This window comes from Morus notabilis, unplaced genomic scaffold (assembly GCF_000414095.1).
Source record: "Morus notabilis unplaced genomic scaffold, ASM41409v2 Scaffold78, whole genome shotgun sequence".
In the NCBI taxonomy this organism is placed as follows: Eukaryota; Viridiplantae; Streptophyta; class Magnoliopsida; order Rosales; family Moraceae; genus Morus; species Morus notabilis.
In genome coordinates, this window is record NW_010367622.1 from 1882233 (window position 1) to 1903957 (window position 21725).

The window sequence follows — 21725 nt, forward strand, 5'->3', positions numbered from 1 at the left end:
ACCATTCCATAACTCTAGGGGCGTCTTAGGTACAGACTTAGATGGTACCAAGTTCAATATATATACTGCAGTTCTAAAGACATATCCCCAGAATGAAGTAGGCAGTGAAGAATAACTCAACATTAATCTTATCATGTTGAGCAAAGTTTGATTTCTCCTTTTGGCAACACCATTCTGCTATGGTGTGCCGGGTGCTTCAATGGTGACAACACTCCTTCTTCAATCAAGTAATCCCTGAACTCTTAGTCTAAGTATTCACCTATTCGATCTGATCGAAGTGTCTTGATTTTACCTAATTATTTTTCAACTTTTGCTCAGAATTCAACTTTTCAAAAGTTTCATATTTCCGTTGCATTAGGTAAATTACCATATCTCGAATAATCGCAATAAAAGTGACAATATTCGTAACCTCCTCTAGCTTGGATGTTTAATGGTCCACATACATCCGAATTTATCAGCTGAAGAGGTTTTGTAGCTCTTTCTCCTTTCGTCGTGAAAGGCCTCTTGGTCATTTTACCTTCTAGACAAGATTCACATACCAGAAGCTCACCGACTTTTAGTTCACGTAAAGGACCATCATTTACTAGTCTTTCAATCCTGTTTAGGTTAATATGACCAAGCCTAAGATGCCACAGATATATGTTATTATTGTTAGAGATCTTTTGCTTCTTATTCTTAGGTTCGACAACCTTAAACATTTCAGTGTTAAGCAATGAGTTAGGTATTAGTTTTATACAATATAAACCATCATCCAGAAGTCCAGAACAAATATTAAAACCATATCGAGAAATATGAACAAATTTATTACCAAAATAGACTTTAAATAATTGTTCGAATAACCTAGCTACAGAAATCAAATTTCTACAAATGTCTGGAATAAAATTTATTTTTCCTAAACTGAGGTCTAACTTCTCCCACTGCTTTTGCCGACACTCTTGCACCATTACCTACTTTCATCGTGTATTCCCCATTGGCTAGCTCATTGTAGGAATTAAGATACTGCAAAGAAAAACAAACATGATTTGTTACTCCTGAATCAACTATCTAGGTTGAGGTATCACCCTCTACTAAACATGTTTCAAGAACTAGCAAATCTGATTTCCCTTGCTCATTTTTCTTCTTCAGCTCCTTGAGATACTTTTTACAATTTCTCCTTCAGTGCCCATCTCTATTGCAGTGGAAACACTTTCCTTTGGGTTTATGGTTGGAGCCCTTCCTTTTGGTCTTCTTGTTCTTCCTTTTTTCTTGGATTTGATTCTTTCTCTTATTCTTGCTAGATCCAGCTGTAACAACAACTTTTGCTTCTCCTCCTCTACTTTTATTAGTGGATTCGATGTTTTGCAGAACGTTCAACATATCAGTCAAGTTAGCTTTCCTTTTTTTCATAACATAATTGTTAGTGAACTATTATAAGGCAGGGGATAGGTTTTCTAAGATGATGCGAACTTGGGTAGCTTCATCAATCCTAGCACCATTGAATTCATTCTCATGAAGGTGTTCAATCACGTTCAGAACATGTGCCTTAACTGATGCGTCACTCTTCATCTTGTCATTCATAAAAGCCCTTATAACATCTAAATGAGCCTTCTATGAAGGAGCGCCAAACATGGCTTCTAGAGACTCCATAATCTCATATGTGGTCTCCATCTCTTCATGCTTCTTGTGAAGCACATCACTCATACTGGCCAACATATAGCACTTTACTTTGTTATTGCCCTTGATCCAGTGATCATAAGGCTCCCTTGCAGCTTTAGATGCATTTGCCGTGGGTTCTTGAAGACATTCCTCTAGAAGGACGAACTTATAGTCATTACAGATAAGTAGGATATTCATGTTACTTTTTCACTTTGTATAGTTATCTCCGTCCAATTTTTCAGTTGCCGGTAGTGAGATTATAGGAGTAGACATATTGCTAAAAATATAAAAAGTATTCATATAATCAATTTTTGTGCATGAATATCAGGACATGTGAATTTTGGCACAATTGAATATGATGCATGATGCACATGAAAAATACATAAATCATGTTTTAATTTTAGGTGCCAACGATAATCTAATTTACCATGAATATGGTGTCGCCGTAGGGTAGGTAAAAATATTCACAAATTAAACCATGACCTTCTAAATTAATAAATATACTCAAAATATCTCATATTTTCAAATCTATCAACTACCATTATTTTAGTCAAAATATAATCAACAAATTTGATTGTATTTTTCGTGAGTGCAACCTATCTATAGCTTGAACTCTGGAGTGCCGTTGTATGGTAGGTCAAACCGAATATACATCTTTGAATCCTATCAATCAGAAGTCAACCTTGTTATTGACTCGAAAGAACACTTTCCGTAGGGAGTGCGGAATCGCTGCCACCACGAAGCCCCTTTCAAATCTCACGGTGTTGAACTAACGATGGAGACCAGTGGGCCATATTGTCATACAACCCTCTCTCACTCAATATTTTACAAATATGTATTTTATTTAAAAATCATCTCATGGTTTTCAAATCGGTATTAATAAACAATTTATTTATAGGATATGTGAAATTCTAAAATTTACTCTTAAATTCAATTTCACACATAACATAATCTTGCAAATCAATTTTACAAATTAAATTGATTTAATCATATTAAATCAATTTTAGCACATGGTTCTTATTTTATTTTTTTTTCAAAATTCTTTTAAATAAATAAAATAATGTGCGTGTACGCATGGTATGTCTTAAAACATATGAGTAGGCACACTATATCAATATAGCATGTTATGCATGGACATATAATAAACAATTATCAAATAAATATAAGTATATAATATGCAATCGGCTATTGAGACGAATTTGACCGGGTCACATAGAAAAAATAAATTACAACCATATTGAATGAATAATTATTACAACCAAATCGAATAAATAAATAATTACAATAATTATTTTCTTCAGTTACATCAACGGGTCTTCGATTTTTTAATTCTTTGTTCATCGGCTTCACTCTTCGTCTTCAGGTCGAATTTCATCTTTTTCAGGGTCTAGAACTCTTCTGGATACGTCGGCACGTATATCTGGGTTTCAAAAAACCTTTTGGGGCCACAGGGGCCTGATTGACCTCACGGGGCGCGGGCTGGGTGTGCGGGGCGCAGCTGGGCTGTGGGCAGGGCACTACTTTTAGATTTTTCTGAGCTTCTTGTACTTGTGATTCCTTGCCCTAATCTACCTAAATCCTAGAATTATAATAATTCTAATTCCCAAATAAAATTACAAATATTTTAATGAACAAATATAAACGATCCATGAAACCATATAATCAACTACCAAATCCATCATCCATACATTCATTAGCATGAATCAATATAAACATCCATAAATAAATGCAAGTGCCTACCCATCACATACATACAAATTAAATATCACATATTTAATACAATATTGATTATCATATAATCGAAGCATAAATTAATATAGTCTATAGACCGCTTTAATACCAATTGTTGGTTTCTGAAACGATTTTGGATGCAAAAACGTGTGTTTAGCATATCGTGTATAACAAAAACTTTCATAAAACTTTGTGATAATCTATAGATTACATTAATTTATGCACGAATAAATTAATCAAATTAATTTATTTACCTATCAACCGATTAAGATGATATCTTAAATTTTTTGACCTCGAACGTTCCTTGCTCCAAGCTAGTTTAGAACACCCGAATCTTTCTCGTCAATTCCTTAAATCTACGAAGACGTGTGTGTGGGTACACCTGAAATAAGATGGGATTAGAGAATAAACACTCAAGGTTTCCATGAACACCAACACATGCACGACATGGAATTTTTTAGAGAAAATTTTTCCTTCCCACACTCTATAGAAACCGGCCACTAATGCTAGGAGAGAGTAACAATTGTGTCTCACAATTTTATACAATCTCTTATATTATAGAGTAGTAGTCACACTCTTAGAAAAAAGTATAATCTTTATCTCTAAGATAAAGCATGATAATTATCTCCAACTTCAAATTTGACTTTTGAAGCAAAATCCACTCTCTCCCTTATCCTATATGGTCGGCCACCACAAGGAGATTCCTCCTTGGGGTAGGTGCATGCTGAAGGCAAATAATAGGGCAAAATTTTACATTTATCATGCAATTCAATGTTAACATAAATTTCAATTTCAATTTAAGACAAACTTAAATTAATTTAAATTTTAAATTAGACAACTTATCAACTAAGTTAATTGGATAACTTTAGAGAGCACGAAATTTGAATCCCAAAGAGATTCACACTGTACTCTGAGTTCACACCATGTGAACACCTTCACATGTGTGTTTCAAAATTCAAATTTAAATTTAAATTTAAATAATCACACTATTTAATTTATAATTAATTTTTAGTTAATTATCCTTGAGTGTTTTATTTTAGAATTCTATAATTCTAAAATTTCCATTTTGCCCATAGTGTCTTGTAGAATTATAAGGATGACGCGGGAACTCATGGACCTATAATTTCGAGCTCCAATAAATAATAATTAATTAAACTCTTCAATTAATTATGTAATTCTGTTAATTCTAAAAGTTACTCCATTATAAACCTGAAATTGCACTCTCGTAATTATAGACATAAATTACTTCTAAACTGTGAAGTGTCCATTTGATATAGTCATTGCATATAGATCAATCCTCTATACATAATCTATAATTAAAGCTAGGCGAAGTCCATTTACCTCTCTAATTACATGTTTATCATTGAGTACCATTGATTTTTTAATGAATAGTGATTCATAAACCAAATTCATGAACAAGAGCGCTCTGTCATGACCGGGAAAAATTATCAAAACATTATTATATAAGATGAAATTTCTTGGAATTCTCTATATTATAAATACGAATGCTTTTATGATAAGTATTTGTTGATATTGATATTGAATAGCAAAGTATAAGCTAAAAGTCAAAAATTTTTAAACTAATGCAGTTACCGAATTTTAGACTGTAATCAAGAAAGATGCACGAAACGTTCTGTTATTCCCACAAGATGACAAACACATGAATATTAAGTTTAAGAAATGAAAAAAAATTAAAAAGCATTAATTCTAGAGTTTTAGAAACAATCAGAATGAATAACGGACAAAAAAGGGGCTCGGAAGGCCAAACTGAGAAAGTTAAGATTTTCAACCGATTAGGGTTTACCGAGTTAAAATTTGTTGACTAAGAGTCGACCAATAGGTCACTCTTGAAAAGTTAGTCAATGTTGAGTAAAGTTGACTAAATTGACCAACTGTCTGAAAAACACAAGTAAAACGCGCACCGGATAGGAATTAAACTGAACCGAAATGAGATAGTTATTAAGAATGAATGGTTGAGATTTAAGATGATTAATGGATGGAGGGCTGAGATTGGGACACATGGAAAGAGAGGATATGGCTGGCCAAGACTTAGGGGAGAAGCCAAATAGATATTTTGATATTTTTGCAAAAAAGACCCTAGAAAGTGTCAAAATTACACCTAGGTCCCTCATGCTTTTTGTGAACGGTTTGAGAAGGGAAAGATACAAGAAAAATGTACATTTTCATGCAAGAAAATAGAGAGAACTCAGCCAAAGAAAGAGAGGAAAAAAAGTTTTCCAAAGTGAAAAAACCGAATTCTAATCGAAATCGACGGAAAACTATCGTTAATTAGCGTCACCGGAACTTGATCTTAATTTTTCTCAAATGTGTTCTCCTTTAAATGGGAATAGCCAATGTGTTTTCCATTATTTTGTAGTTTCGACCAAAACAACGCTTAACATGTCGAGCTCATTATGTCTTTATTTATGATTTGGGGAAGTACATTTTCCTAATGCGTCTCTCTCAAAATATTTGTTTCCCTCAACTGAGTCCTACTTGTATATTCTTTTTTTTTTCAATTGATACTTTAAATTATTTTTCTTAAAAGTGATGGTCATAATTTTTCCCAGCTGTCCCTCTAAAGTAATTGTTCGCAAATATCTCCCTAATTACAAATGTTTTTTTTCATTTTTTTTTTTATCTTTTTGTGACATGTGCTACTGTTTGTCTCTTAAATACCAATCATGTGCTTAAGACCACGTGGTCTAATGGCACTGGGGAGTTTGGGTATGATGGGATTTAAATAGTGGGTTGTGGGTTCAATCCCGTATAGTATAAAAAAAAAAATACTAATTATGTTATTTATCTATGTTGAAATAATATCTTTTCATATACGTCTCTACACAAATATTCTTTTTCGTGCAGACACACACACACATTTAACCTAAATACATGTTTTAATTAAAACATACATGTTGATCTATTTTATTTTTTTGTTTATTTTTAAATCTTGTATTTCCTTGATGTCTCTTAATAAATTTTTCTCTCCTAATATGCTCTTATTTATATAATTTCTCTCAAATGTGTGATTGTCTAAATATTTTAGATTGTAATTAATTCTTTTTTTTTTTCTGAATGTGGCCCTCGTAAGCTTTTTTTACCTAATTTTTCCGTTAAAATAATTTATTCTCAAATGTGTCCTTGTTTAAATATTTTTTTCTCAAATAATTTTTTTTTTTTTATGTACGCATCTTAAACAATTTACAGTCAAATTTATCTTAAAAATAGTTTTCTTTTAAATGTGCTCTTTTAAAATAACTTATTTTTATTAAACTAAACTTTTAAGAGAATAACTAGTAAAAGTAAGCACGCGTTATGCATGTGCTACTTGTATTTATTATATTTATTACATTGTACAAATACCATAATTTTTACAACAATTTCGATGCAGTCGTTTTTCAGCACACAAGAGAAGAAAAAGATCATAAAAGACAAATAAAAACATAAAAAAGAAAGAGGACATAAAACGTTAATACCGCATAAGTTAAACCATATTGAGTAAATGCTAGAAAAGTAAAGGGACAAAAAAGGGAATTCATAATACTTAACAATATTAAAGTAAAAAGATTGTTTTCTAACACAGAAAAAAAAAAAAAAAAACGTGTAAATGCAAAAAAAAAAAAAAAAATTGAACAAAACAATTACGTAATTCCTTCGAAATGAACATTATTTAATTTTACCATTTTTTCTTAAGCTACGAGTAAGAGAAAGCACAAGATACAAATAACACAAAAGCTAAAAACAACAACAAAGTAAAAACACAAAAAGAAAAAGGGCATAAGTAAAAAAGAAAATTAAAAGACAGCAACTTGATTTAATTTGACAACTTTTCTTACACTCTATGTACGAGAAAACAATGTATAATAAGTATGTAAAAAATACATAAATTAAAGGGTATAAGGGAAAATAAAAATTAAACCATTTTTTCTTAAGTTATTAAGTAAGAGAAAAAAAAATAAAAAACAACTAAATAAAAAGTAAAAAAAGATTAAGGCTAAAAAACAGAAACAAAAATTAAATTGTTTTTCTTAGGCTCTAAGTAAGAGAAAACAGTTGGTAACAAGTAAGTAAAAATTACAAAAGATAAAGGGCATACATGGAAAAAAATTAATAACTTTTTCTCAAGCTCCAAATAAGAGAGAATAGTATATAACAAGTAAGCAAAATGTATAAAAGATTAAGAAAATGTTTACTTTGCGTCAAAGGAAAGAAAAAGTAAGGAGTGATTCTCTTTTCCATCTAATAATATATTTATTTATAGAATTAGTAATGAAGATTTAGTGGGTCTCACACAATATAAGGAATTAGAAAAGAGAATATTAATCCTTGCACCCTTTGATTTCTTGTCAAATGAATATCTAATAATATATTTACTTATAGAATTAGTAATGAAGATTTAGTAGATCCCACACAATATAGAGAATAAGAAAAGAGAATATTAATCCTTGCATCTTTTGATTTCTTGTCAAAGGAAATGACTGATAAATTCACTTATCTACTCTTAATGAATTACTATACAATCAATTATTATTTAATTATGTAAAATGATATTTTAGTGATTACATTTATAAAATTACTATTCTTAATTTAGTAAACATAAAAAAATGAACGAGATTGTTTCCCATTACATAATTTTATAGTCAAATAAACACATAACAAGAAATAAATAACTCTGAGCTCGTTTGGTACCTAGATTCGTTCCCTGATTCAAATCATGGTTCGTGATTCTCTACAGTATTTTTCTCTCACAAAAATTACACGTAAATCAAAAATAATTCTAATCACATAATTTAAATTCATGAACCAAATGCTAATCTTATTATTTTATTTTTTTTCTTTAAATCTTATTACATTTGTTATTACATTTCTTTACGGTTTATTAAACCGCACCTAAGAGAATAAGTAAGAAATTGATGGTCAACTTCATCACATTTTTAATATATTATAGTTTAAAGATCGTAGATAAGTCGAAGAAAAATCAACTAAACTTTAAAATAGATTTTAAATCTGCATATTCCAAATATATATATATATATATATATATATTACATATTGAATATACTTCAACTTTTCTTTTTTTTTTTTCTTAATCTGAAAATGTATTGAATACTTCAAATTATTTATTTTATTTTTTTTCTTTAAATCTTATTACATTTGTTATTACATTTCTTTACGGTTTATTAAACCGCACCTAAGAGAATAAGTAAGAAATTGATGGTCAACTTCATCACATTTTTAATATATTATAGTTTAAAGATCGTAGATAAGTCGAAGAAAAATCAACTAAACTTTAAAATAGATTTTAAATCTGCATATTCCAAATATATATATATATATATATATATATATTACATATTGAATACTTCAACTTTTCTTTTTTTTTTTTCTTAATCTGAAAATGTATTGAATACTTCAACTAGTTCATGACATCCATCAAAAAGAAAGAAGGAAAAAAAATTTTAGTTTATTAGAAAAGAAAAAAAGGAAAAAAAAATTATAAAAAAAAAAGGTCAGTTACAAAAAGCCTCTTCCGGCTATAGCAGCGCCACGACGACGCAATTGAAATCCCGCCTCCTCTCTCTCTTCCCCGCCATATAAAAGCCATCTTCTTCGGCTCAGATTTCCTCTCTCTCTTCCTCAACAGTCATTTCCATTTCTCTTCTATCATTCGTTCGATCAGTTATCCAAAGGATTAGGTGAAAACTTTCCCGGGAAAATCCGTGATGAGAGCAGAGCAAAAATGGATCACTACGAGGTGCTGGGGCTGAGTAGGAACGCAAGCAAGGAGGAAATCAAGGAAGCTTTTCGTGGATTGGCGGTGAAGTTTCATCCCGACAAGCACTCTCGTTCCCCCAAGGACGTGAGGGACAAAGCCACGCACAGATTCAAGCAGGTCTCCGAGGCCTACGAGGTCCTCAGCGATGATCGCAAGCGTGCGGATTACAATCTCCGATCTCGATTTTCCTCACCGAGTTCTGGAAATGGTAATTTCTATGGCGGTTATGGTTATGACTATGGTTATCGTGATCGGAGCTATGGCGGCGGATTTAGACGTGGTTCTTCTGCCTCCAATGGCGGTGGATTTGTTTCTGCGTTTGAGAATGTTCTTCGCTTTTTCACCACGCGAGCTTTCCTTCTCAATGCGGCCTTTGCAGGGTGCGATTCTTTCTTTTGAAGTTATTCTACCATTCTAAGGGATTTTCTCTAGGAGAATGCTAAATATATTTAGAAAATTCTTTTGCCCCTAAATTGGTGAACTTAGAAAGAAAAGGTATGTGAATTAGTACTGATATTGAATTGCTTGTTACACGATTTATATATGAAAAAAGGTTTCAAGATATGCAGAGCCACATGATTGTTTTTAATTCTTGTGCTTGTGGAATGGTGTTCTGCTCGGGGTTTTGGGTAATGTTAACCAATTAGATTTACATTATTTTTCACAAGATACAGATATGTAGAAAAGGTAAAATGAAACATTGTGCTGTGTAAATCACTGAATTTGTTGATCGGCTGTGTTGTTAGGAAAGCATTGCGTTGCTTAAGACACTGAATTGTGGAGGACAGCCTTGGTAATTGACTCTGTGTTTCTGTTGTTGATTGTGTGAAGGATTTATTAAATTAACTAAGATGTTCTATCAACTTCAGCGTTGTAGGTGATTAGATTTGGTGAATATGACTGGCTTGGCAGGAGGCCTGGTAAGAACCACTAGTTGAAACAAGTCTGCCAAGCATCTTGGTATATAAATTAACAGAGGAAGATGAATTTTAATTTGGGAGCATTTTGTAGATTGTTTTGAGTATAAAGATGGAAATGATATTTTCCTGGGAATGGTGTTTGGACCGTTTGTGTTTGGTTATTTTTCCTGAGAGATTGTTTTAGTAAGTTTGTGGACATGCCTTAGACGTAATTTATTTATTTTGATTGAGGTTATTTTAAATTTTCACCTTAGGAATCTTTATTTTGCACATTGAACAATTTTCGGCAACACAACTGTATGAGACTTCTTATGGTATGTTTTGGGTATTTGTACATGCTTCTGTGAGGTATTTTACTGAAAAGCTGCTGCAGACAAGAACCTTAAAACAATATGATATGTTGGTTTTCTCCTGATTACCTGCTGCATCTAAGGCATGTAGTGAAATATATGCATCCGTGTTATTTTTTTTTTCAGTTATAATGTTCAGTGCCAGTCCTTTTCTTGCCTTAGGTAATGCACCAAAATAACATTCTTCTATGTTTTAGGCACACCTTTCCATGATGCTTTGATGGGTTTTAATATTTTTGTTCTCCCCAAGCTGATCCCATTTTCACAAAACACAATCAAACAAGGTGGTGAATGAGTACCTTTTTTACCAGTCCATTACTCTGGATTAGTTTGTGGAATTGTTCTTTTAAGGAGTAGAGTTCTGTTTTAGCAAGTCAACGTAGTAACTTACAACAATTGTTGTAAACATACTAGTGGTACAACTCTTATAGCTTAGATAATTTTCTGTGACCTTCTCTCGCTAAAACTCTTCAGGTTACCGTATTAACTTTAAGTGATTTAACAATAATGAGTGAATTTCTAAAAATATCTACTTTCCGTACAGTAGCAATGGACTAGCCGGTGCAATTTAAAGTTGTTGCTTTTTTTTGCTCTTTATTTCCTAATGGGTGTCCTAATATAACACTAAATAGAAAATAAGACATGGAAGGACATCCTCATTCATTGTGCTGGGGCTATTAACTTTTGTTTTTGAGGGTCATTTTTAAAAAAAATGAAAATAAAATATAGTTTACCCAACTAATGTCTATGAAGTTTTAATTATAGATGTTACCTACCTAACATTTGCATTTAGATTATTCAATTATAGATGTTAAATTTGCCTGCTTTTTTCTATTGGTTTGTGTTCGAAATTTGTGTGTATATAATGCTTAATGCACATGTGTTTGGTAATATGGATTGAATCTGCTATTATTTTAGCATCTCTAATCTATGTTACAAGTAATGACACTGACCACGAGAAATTCCATGCAGTGCTTTGTTAGGTGGGATGGTTATAGCTGATATGGGCAAGGAGGCCCTGTGGAAGATGCACAATTCTGGGGTATGTTACATCTTGAGAGACTTCTACTTCTTTAAACCTACTTCTATATGTTCAGACAGTGCTGTATAGAATTTTGAAAGAGGCCCTCGACACTTTGAGAAAACAAGTGCACGAATCATGAATCACTATTTACATTACTTCCACTTTGTTAGGAACCCAATCCAAATCAGAGGATGAACTAACAAAGCTAATCTTTCATTGAAGAGAATTGAAGAATTACAGTAACAAAACGTAACTCCGTCAAAACGTAACTCCGTGGTATTCGTTCCCTAATCTTGGTTTCCCAAACCCCAAAAATCCAAAATAATCCACACTTTGTCATTAGTTGCTATCCTATTATTTATACTACTAGTATTTGTGTAACAAACTCTGACTAATTACAAAATTGTAGCAATTAGTAACTTTGTTAACTAACCAACTACAGGGCCCTAACACTTGCACGTGGCTCACCAATACTTGCAACTTTCTCGTGATTTGTCACTACTTCTTCCTAATTTGTGAGTATCGTGTTGTAGTTTTCTGAAGCATAATATTTCCCATTTTGGGAAATCAACCCCAAAACTGTCCAAAATGCAATGGAGATGCTTTAACCACTGCAATATTGTTTCGTTTGGAGTTTTGATGTAGCCTAGAAAGTATTTTAGGTAAATAGTCTACATTGCTCCCATGTCACTGATTTGTACACCCACAATATCAATCTTATTAGAATGATTAGCAGAGCCAACAAGAATAAACCAGGTCTATATGATTTTTCATATAACTAGCATGTTGGCTGCTCAACTACGACGTCGTTTATAATGTCCACTCCACATGATGGTGTAATGCAGAAGTCAAGAAACTAGGAAAAGATTGGCAATATTTACCAACTTGTTCAATTTTGATTTTTCCACACGGTTGTTCTAGTTATCGCAAAAATGCAATTCTCATTGCCACACGATAGTGGGCAACTTCTCATTCAGTTCCCATATTCATCATTTTTCTAGTTGAGTAATATTTTCATTTGGATATTCCCTTTACTGATATTCTTTAGCAAAATGTAGCTTATTTCATCTTAATGTTTACTTGAAACTTTACTGGGGATGATAGATTATTTTATGAGATTTAGCTGACAAACTTCCTTTGATGTTCTGCTTTTTGCGCTCAGAAATCCTTTGAAGAAGCCATGGAGTCCATTAAGAAAGCCAAAATGCGCAAAGATTAAATGTAAGAGAGCTTCCATTTATGTCCTTTGCCTTCAGCAAATTATAACTGAAGGTTTGACTTCTTTCAGTCAGATCACGTATGCATGGTTATGCACATAAAGATGAAATCACAGCTTTTAGTTGTATGGAAAGCAAACTGCGACTTTCTTTATATGTTTGTATAATCTGTTGATAAAATGTATATGCTTTCTTTGTCCTTTTCCCCATTGTGTTCTGCTTTCCACAGAAATGTTACTTAATTTGTGATATGCCTTGTATTTGTTATTTTCGTGTAACTCTATAACTTGTAGCAATTGAGGCCGATTCATGTAAATAGATTGTATTTTTTGTACATGTTGGTCGCTCGGTAGTCTCAACTTACTGTTCCTTCAATTGCTGTTATAATTGAAGGATGAGAATATCGATATCTATGGACATAAAGCTATTTAAATTTTATGGAAATATCGGTGAAAATTGATGTAAAATATGAAAATTCAATTTAAAAAAATGTTTTATTTTTCAACTAGACTTCTCTAAAATAGTGAATAATACATAATTAGATGAATTCTAAATCAAAACACCAATTGTATGATAAATATAAAATGTGATCATGGTACAATAAATGACAAGAACAAATTCACAAGTTAAATAAAGGAATGAGTAAGACAGTATATTTAAGATCGGAGATTAGTAAATTATAGCATAACTTTTTAAAGGATGCATCTGTTGACACCCTCTTTTTCTACTTTTCATACACGCATTGTTACACTCATTTTAAAATTTCAAAAAACTCCGTACAACTAAATTACCCGTTTTACTTTTCATACACATTTTTAAACCATCATCTATTCTACTTGTTACACTTGCTTAAACTTGCAGAAAAGTCCATTCAACTAAATTGTATTATTTTTTCTATTTTCTTTACCCACCTTGTGATGCTTAGTATTCTCACATACTTCTTGTTGCATTGCATGATTTTATGGCATTGATAATGCATATTATGTTGAAACCGTATCATGTGTAATTCGTATTATCTTTATTTGTAAATGGTTTGGGAATTTCTAAAGACAGGTCTGGTATGTGATATAATGGAAAAGGGTGCTCTTTAAGACTAACATTGAAACCTTATGATGGATGGATTATAATGAGATGTAAATATGTATTTTACAAAAGGATTTGAACACTCCATATTTTTACTCAAAACAAGGTAAGTAGAATCTTACCTGTGTCCCCATAATAATAATGTATGTAGTCTATACATGTTATTTTATGACGTGAACATCCTTTTATCAAAAGTATTTTGAAGCACGTATAATAGCATCAAAAAGGCATTGTACCTAATGTTTATTGAAATGAAATGAATGCATATAAGAGCAATTTTATGAAGTTTTTACTTGAGATGGGTTGGTACTGTTATATTGAGTAAGTTTCAACGGAAGCATCTTTACTGTATTGTCTCAATGGAGACTTGGACCTTATTTTCATCTCGATGGAGATTGTCCCAATGAGGACTCACAGTGTGGGAGGCCATATGACGGCATTTTGGTTCATTCGAATTGACACTAATTTTGTATTATGTTGATTCAATTTTCAAACAATAGATGGCTGATTCAATTTTGAAACATGTATTATGTTGTAAATATAAAATCAGCCGGTTTAAATTGTAACACTCATTTTTATGTTTTGTTTACAAATAGCATTTAAAAGTTCAAATTTGTTCGTGTTTTCTTTTATAATTTTATTAATGAGTTAAAGAAGGGTACAAATTAATGAAAGATGTGACTACACTTGATATAAATAGTAAATAGTGAGTTAAATTAGGTAGGTGTTATTGATTTTTCGCATCAGAGGAAGTTGTGTTCTGTAAAGTGAGGAGAGAGAGTGAAGAAAAAATAGAGCAAATGAAATTTATTTTTTTCCCTGTTTTATTTTTTTTTATTTTTTTATTTTTTTGAATATCCAAACACAAGAAAAAAATTACAAGGGAACCCCTATTTTTTTCCTCCTTAATTTTCCTTAAGTTCTAAACACAGGAAAAAATTTAACTTTTTTCCCTCTTTTTTTTTTTTTTGAACTTTCTTTCATATTTTTTTAATTTGAATCATGATTCGTAGTTTGTTACAGTATTTTCTCTCACATAAATAAAAAATAGTTCGAATCACATGGTTTAAATCCTCCAACTAAACGAATAAACCCGTTCGGCACTGTTCATCCACACTCAGTTTACTGTTTTTGCAACAGTGTTCTGACGCTTTTGCTCTTTTTATCTCTGCTTTTTCTGCTTGTGGGTGGAGGACCTATTGGTCTTTTTAATTCTTTGTCCTTGCTTTTTTCTCTATTTCTGCCCTAGGTATTTATGTCTATTTACTCTGTTAAACCCTAGGAATTTTTATTCATCGCTTTTGTTCTTCTCCGCCGTTTCTGTCTCATTGTCTCACTCTTTTTTTTTTTTTTTTTTCCTTTTGCCTTCATATGCTCATTTCGTTCTTTTCTTTACTTTGATTTTAGTTGCAATCCTGGGGCTTTTCCTCTGTGTTGTTCGTATGAGGGTCCTTTCGGTGGGCTTTGGAGGAGCATTTAGAAATTTTATTTTCTTTCTCTTTTGGATTCTGCTAATGTTTTTATTTCTGATTATATGCCATTTTCATTGCTTTTTTATTTATCTTTCCTACTTTTTGCTTTGTTTGATTGCTATTCTTCGCTTTGTTCTTTATCCATGATTAATGAATTATATATTTTTGTCCCTTATTTTTATTTAGTTATCTTTATAGTTGATATAAAATCTTTTTTTATTATCTTTCTTAAAAAATTTGTTTTTGCAGGTGCTTTATCTACTTTCGGCCCTTTTCTTCTGCTCCGTTTCATACTGCATGTGGATAATGTGAGATTTTTTTCCTCTATTTATTATGTTGATGATCTGGACTTTTTAGGCTGTCCTTTGATTTCTTAGGTTGATGACGTATTCTGATTTTGTTACGAAACTATTAAATAAATCAAAAAAATTTTCTTTCCGTATGATTTTTTCTCTCCGTATCTTCTGGAATACGTCTTAGTGTCATCTTATATTATTCAAGTCAGCGTTTTTTTCACTGATTCGAGTTTAAAATTTGAGTTTTATTACATTAAAAAATTTTTAAAAATAATCACATTTAATTTTTTTATTACAATAAAAAATTTTCACACAACATCACATCTCAATTTAAATTAACAAACCGAACGGCTTTACAAGTTTCACCAATTTTAGGGCAATACTTTTTCCCCCTTTTTTCATCCTTTTTTCCCAGTTTTTTCCTTGCTTCTGCCATTTTGTATTTTCTATGTTGTTAGTACTAAAATTATCTTCAAACCTGCATCGATTTTATTACATAATTGATAAATATTGATTTCCCAATTTTTCTCTAACCACTCTATATCAGTACGTGTTATATTATTATACGATGTTTACTGTTCATAATAACTTTTCTACTAACTATTTATTAGTGCTGTTGGTTCCATAGATTTATAATACATATTTTCCTGTACCTATTCTCATGCCCGTTCCATTTCATCCTTTACCACTATCCATTTTGCCTCATTACTCCTCATTTACTGCTTTCCTTTTATACTTCTGTGCCTTTGACTGTTTATCGTTGCTCTTTTTTTTACCTATAACCACTCACTCTTTCACTCCACAGTCCATCATTTATTGCTGTTTACTCTTATTTTTCCATCTTTAACTAGCTGTGTTCGTTCCTGGTTGGTTGATATCCTACATTTAGCACAATTTTCACGCTGATCCAGGTACTATTAATAACTCCTGCTCCCTTTTTTCTCATCTTATTAGTACTTGATCCCATGTTATTAATAGTTGCCATTGCTTTTTTTTCATTGCTTTTATCAACTCATAGCTTTACTGTTTTATTGCTATTTAATACAATTAAAATGTTTATTTGCATTTCATCTCGCTCGCATATTATTAATAATTGCCATTGTCTTTTTTTATTTCTTCTCTAAATCCATCCCTTTACTGTTTTATCATAAGTCAATGAAATTGAAATGTTTATTTGCATTTTATCTTACTCCCATCTTATTAATACTTGCTGTTGTCTTTTTTCATTACTTTTCTCAACCTATCACTTTTCTATTTTATCATTATTCAATGGCATTAAAATGTTTATTTGCATTTTATTCATTTTTTGGCAATATGTTTAAGCATATCACTTTAATTTAAATATTTTAGTTCTATTTTTTCACATTTTTTTTAATTTTTTTCCCTCTATCTTTTTTTCCTTCCTCTCCTTTCCCTTATTTGTAAACTGCTCATACATACTCAGTCCACTATTTTGACAATAGTGTTATATCGATTTTGTCACTTTTCCTTTTCTCCTTTTATTTGTGGGCAATGGATCTATTGATTTTTTAGATTTTCCTAATGTGTTTGGATAATTCTGTTCCCATCTTGTTAGCTTTTTCTCATATACTCTTTTCTGATCATCTTTGTTTTTCTTTTTCCTCCTTTTTATCTCTGCTTAACCTGTATGTTTTACTTTACTTTTGTTTTGTATATGCTCTGTATTTGGAAAAGAATTCTCATTTTTTTCACCTTTTATTTATTCACTTCGTATTTCTTGGAATCATTTCATATCTTCAATTAGTTATTTTTTTCTCAAATATACATTATAATGCACCTTTTTTGTACCCTTTTTCTATTTTTTGTTGATTTCCATTGCTTTAGATATTAACACAACTTTTCTTTAAATACCATCCGTTCCTATTACTAATGTTAAGTATATTAACCAATTATATTAATCTTAGTATTACTTATTTATCCTCTTTTATATTTTTTCCTATGTACTTATACTATTATATTAATATGTAATGCTACTGCCTAAGGTTATTTAAAATTTACTGTGATGAACAAAAATTAGCAATCTATTCTTATTTTATCCTTAACTACATAAATAAATGATTTCTAGCTATTTGATTTTTTTTCCTTCTTTTACTAAATTTTTCCTATATAATAATGTAGTAACTTATTTTGGTTTTAAAATCGATTACTATTGGCATTACTATCTAAAAGAATGATATAAAAAAATTATGGCATTCACATTTTCGCACTTTTTTCCCCCTTCTTTCTCTAATCAAGCTTTATTTTGCTTTTTTATTCTTTAAAAAAATATATATATATTTATATATTTTATTTCGTTTTTGTTTCCTTTTTCTTTCTCCCTATTTGATCTCTTTATTTATTTGTCCATTACCTCATTTATTTATATATATTGTTTGAAATTGTTTACAATCTACTGCTTCACATTCCTATTGCTCTATCCTTTTGTCAACATGCACATTTTCTTGTCTCATCTTTTCCACCCAGAATCCTATTCACAATGCTTGAGATATCCCTAAAAACTTTCATCCATTTACTTTTAATGATTATTGTTGAAAATGAATATTATAATTTCCCATAACAATATTAATATTTGTTATTTATTTTCTATTCTATATACTAAAATAAAATTTCCTTATATAACTAATTGATATAAGTAATGTATAAAAATTAAGAAATGTTCCTTCCAAAAGTATTAAAAAACATTGATAACCATTATTTATTTTCTTGTGTGTTTTATAATTTGATAGTTATAATCTACTAAGATCTTTGCCTATTTATTTGTTAATTACACATGTGCATATGCATTGGTAATAATGATTGTATTGAATTTTTAAATACTCGAATTCATTTGATTCGTCCAAAAACTGCACTGCCTATTTCCTTTGCAACTTAATCTTTGTTCACCTTTTGTTTTTCTTTCTTAATGTCAAACTTTTTATTAATTTCCTCTTTCTTACCTTCATTCGTCTTAATATTTTCATCACGTCCATGCAACTGCTCCCATCAAAGAAATGCAATTATGTAAAAAATATTTTCTCAATCTCATTCATCATCTTTTATCACTATTATTATCAATCATCAATGTGTGTTCTTATTATAATTTGATTATATATATAATCATCAATGTTTTTACCATTTCTATAATCATCAATCTTTTTTCCATCTCTTTAATTTTTTTTCCCCCTATCTATTCTTACATAAGTAATCATCAATCTTTGTTCCTACTATAATTTGATTACATAATTTACTACAGACAACTTTTAATTTGTCTAGCCATTTTCTAACAAACTCAAGTTAGACAAATGCATATGTCAATTCACTTATTTATGTAGCCTTTGTTGATAAACTTAATTTATCAATTGTTGCTACTTTATTATTTAATTTTGTATCATAGCATAAATTTTAGATTTCTATTCTCATATTCATGTTGATATTATTTAATTTAGCTATAATATATATTGATATATACTTTATTTCTCATACATTACTGAAAATACATAATATCGAAGCAACAGTTACTGTATAAAAATATTATGGCATTCATAATCTCTTAATTTTTTTCCTCTTGAATTCTCTTGATTATTTATTTATCTATTATACCATTTATAAATTTTTTTTATAATCAAGCATTGTGATAGAAAATTTTTAATATATTTGTTTATGTATGAAGCAGGAAGCCGAATATAGCCAAATACAAATATGAATTTGTCTCTTTATACATAATTTGATCCCAACCTTATTACATATATTATTCATATTTTATTCCTCTTTTGTATATGATCGTATCTACTTTTATTAATGTTAGATTCATATTACTGTACATACATTACTATTACATAAATATTTTTTTATTAATTTATTCACAATAAATTATTGTTATTTGTATTTGCCGAATAAGTGATTCGGCTACTATTATTTCTAAAGTATACTTTATTATCCCCTCCTTTCTTTTTAGATAAAGAAAAACTCAAACACTTATTTATGCATTATTACTCATACTTTTAACGGAGAAAGAGGAAAATAGGCCAAGACTTGAGATGAATTAAAATTAATAGGCCAATAGTTTACATAAGTTAATAAATAGGTTAAATTACTGTTTTCGTCCATAACTTATTTGGTTATGAACTATAATTTGACAAGTTATTCTCGATTTTTGTCCATAACTTGTCTGGTTATGAATTATAACTTAACAAATTTGTCCATAACTTATCTGGTTATGAACCATAACTTGACAAGTTATGACTTATTAATTTTTATAATTAAAAGTTAGCCTATATACTTTTTTAAGTTTTTCATATTGACTTATTTCCTACTATTTTCCCAACTTTTTAATCCATATATACCCAAACCTAACTTACACTATACTATTACTAAAGATACGGAATAACCTTCAAATATCACTTTTCGGCCTTTAAACTAATTTCAGCGACTTTGTCCTTTAAATGGCAACGAGGACAAGATAAGAAATAGTATAAGAGTGGCTCGGTCATCAATAGGCCTCTCCTTATTCATTCTATAAAACAAAATTGTGAATCAGCAATCCAAGAAAAAGACTTAGGGCTTGTTCTTTTACAAGTATTTTTGAGTTAAGTTTTTGAGTTGAATTTGAGTTGAATTTGAGTTATAACTTGAGTTTAAGTTGTAACTTGAGTTTGCGTTTAGTTGTATATACTTAAGTTATGGTTTGAGTTAAGAATTTTTTGAGTTTGTGTTTGTTTGTGATAAAACTTGAGTTGTGAATAGTGAATATCATTTTTTCTCCTCCTACAATTTTATTCAATTCTTTTACAATTTTTTTATTTTTCCGCCTTTATTATGTTTTATTGTAATAAATTACTTGTAATTACAAAAATAAAAAAATAATAAAAATAACAAGTACAAGCTCAGTTTTCATTTTAATTAAGTTCAAAAAGACAGCAAAAAATACATATTTAAGTTTAAAAAGACAACAATGAACGATGGCATCAGCGTGCACGACGGTGCTGGTACACTGCCCACATTGTATGCGCCCTTGCATCCCTTAAAGCATTCATGTCAACTTCTGCATTAGAATCCAATGGTTGACCCTCATGGTTAGTATTGTCGTTAATGTCCTCATCAACATTCGGTAGATCAATGTCTGCAACCGGAACGCCATCTTATGAGTATTGGTCCAATAGCCTGTCCCCATTACGGTACATGTGGATAAAATTATGTATTATAGCACACGCTACTGGAATCATAACTTGTTTGGTCATGGGGTAACGATTAATGGTTCTCAAAATACGAAATCTAGCCTTCCACACACCAAATGTTCTTTCAATGACATTACGCAACGAAGACTGGGTGGAGTTGAAAAGCTCACGTTCACTGTGGAATCCTCTTTCACGGCGAGCCCTATACTCTTGCAAGTGGTACGTTGTCCCCCGATATGGTGCCAGGAAGCATCCGTTGTTAGCGTACGGGAATCTTTTGCGTGCGGATTCTAAAGCAGCAGCTAATACTCGCGCATCGTGTGCGGAACCCTCCCATCCAGATAACATGTACGTAAATTTCATATCAAAAGTGCACACGGCAAGCACATTAAGTGAGAAAAACCCCTTCCTATTTCTGTAAAGTTCAGCAGTTTCATGAGGGGGAACACATGGGATGTGAGTACCATCAAGAGCTCCAACACAATCCTTCAGAGTTTACAAATGTTATGTTGGTTATATTGAAGTCGTAATAATTATTATAAACCAGTAAATAATATACATTACCGAACATACATCGAACCACGGCGAGTATTTGTTTCCACTTGCAATGATGTGCGGGTCAACGGTTTGGAAATCTGGATGTAAAATGAAGTCCTGCTTCAGTTTGCATACCGCCACAAGAACTTTGGTGAAGTACTCAGACACCGTCGATCCAGATCGTTGCCAAGTGTCCTGCGCCTCCCTGTTAGTTTGGTTCTGACATAATATAGTTAGGAATATAAATAATTGCTCATCAACATTTAGGTGGACAGTTGGTTGCAGTAAGCCCCTTTCCTCAAGGATAAAACTTAGTCGCAAGAACGCATCACTACTCATACGGACTTTGTCATACATCACTGTTGGACTACGTTCCAAATAATACTGCACCCTAAGTGCGCCTCCCCAACCAGAAGTGTGCCTTCGGCGAGAAGGTTCTCTATATATAAATCCAACACATAGCGTAGTCGCCGGAGCGACAACTTGCATGAAAAAATTATCATCACTGTC

At 31.1% G+C, this 21725-nt stretch overlaps 1 protein-coding gene and 1 long non-coding RNA gene across 2 annotated transcripts; both read left to right on the plus strand.

Moving 5' to 3' along the window:
• The first annotated feature begins 8858 nt into the window (after positions 1–8858).
• Positions 8859–13072, plus strand: LOC21410593 (chaperone protein dnaJ 72). Its single transcript, XM_010113033.2, has 3 exons — positions 8859–9522; positions 11385–11454; positions 12599–13072. Exons 1-3 carry the CDS (start codon positions 9107–9109, stop codon positions 12653–12655), a joined length of 543 nt encoding a protein of 180 aa, XP_010111335.1. The 5' UTR covers positions 8859–9106; the 3' UTR covers positions 12656–13072.
• Positions 13073–15419: 2347 nt separating this feature from the next.
• LOC112094457 lies at positions 15420–19239 on the plus strand. The gene is made up of 3 exons (XR_002903545.1): positions 15420–15516; positions 16356–16415; positions 19178–19239. It is a non-coding gene; the product is annotated as an uncharacterized LOC112094457 (long non-coding RNA).
• Positions 19240–21725: the final 2486 nt, after the last annotated feature.

Coding starts and splice junctions, on each gene's coding strand:
- LOC21410593 (XM_010113033.2), top strand. CDS start 9,107: ATGGATCACTACGAGGTGCTGGGGCTGAGTAGGAACGCAAGCAAGGAG. Junction 9,523..11,384: donor CTCAATGCGGCCTTTGCAGG/GTGCGATTCTTT, acceptor AATTCCATGCAG/TGCTTTGTTAGGTGGGATGG. Junction 11,455..12,598: donor GGAAGATGCACAATTCTGGG/GTATGTTACATC, acceptor TTTTGCGCTCAG/AAATCCTTTGAAGAAGCCAT.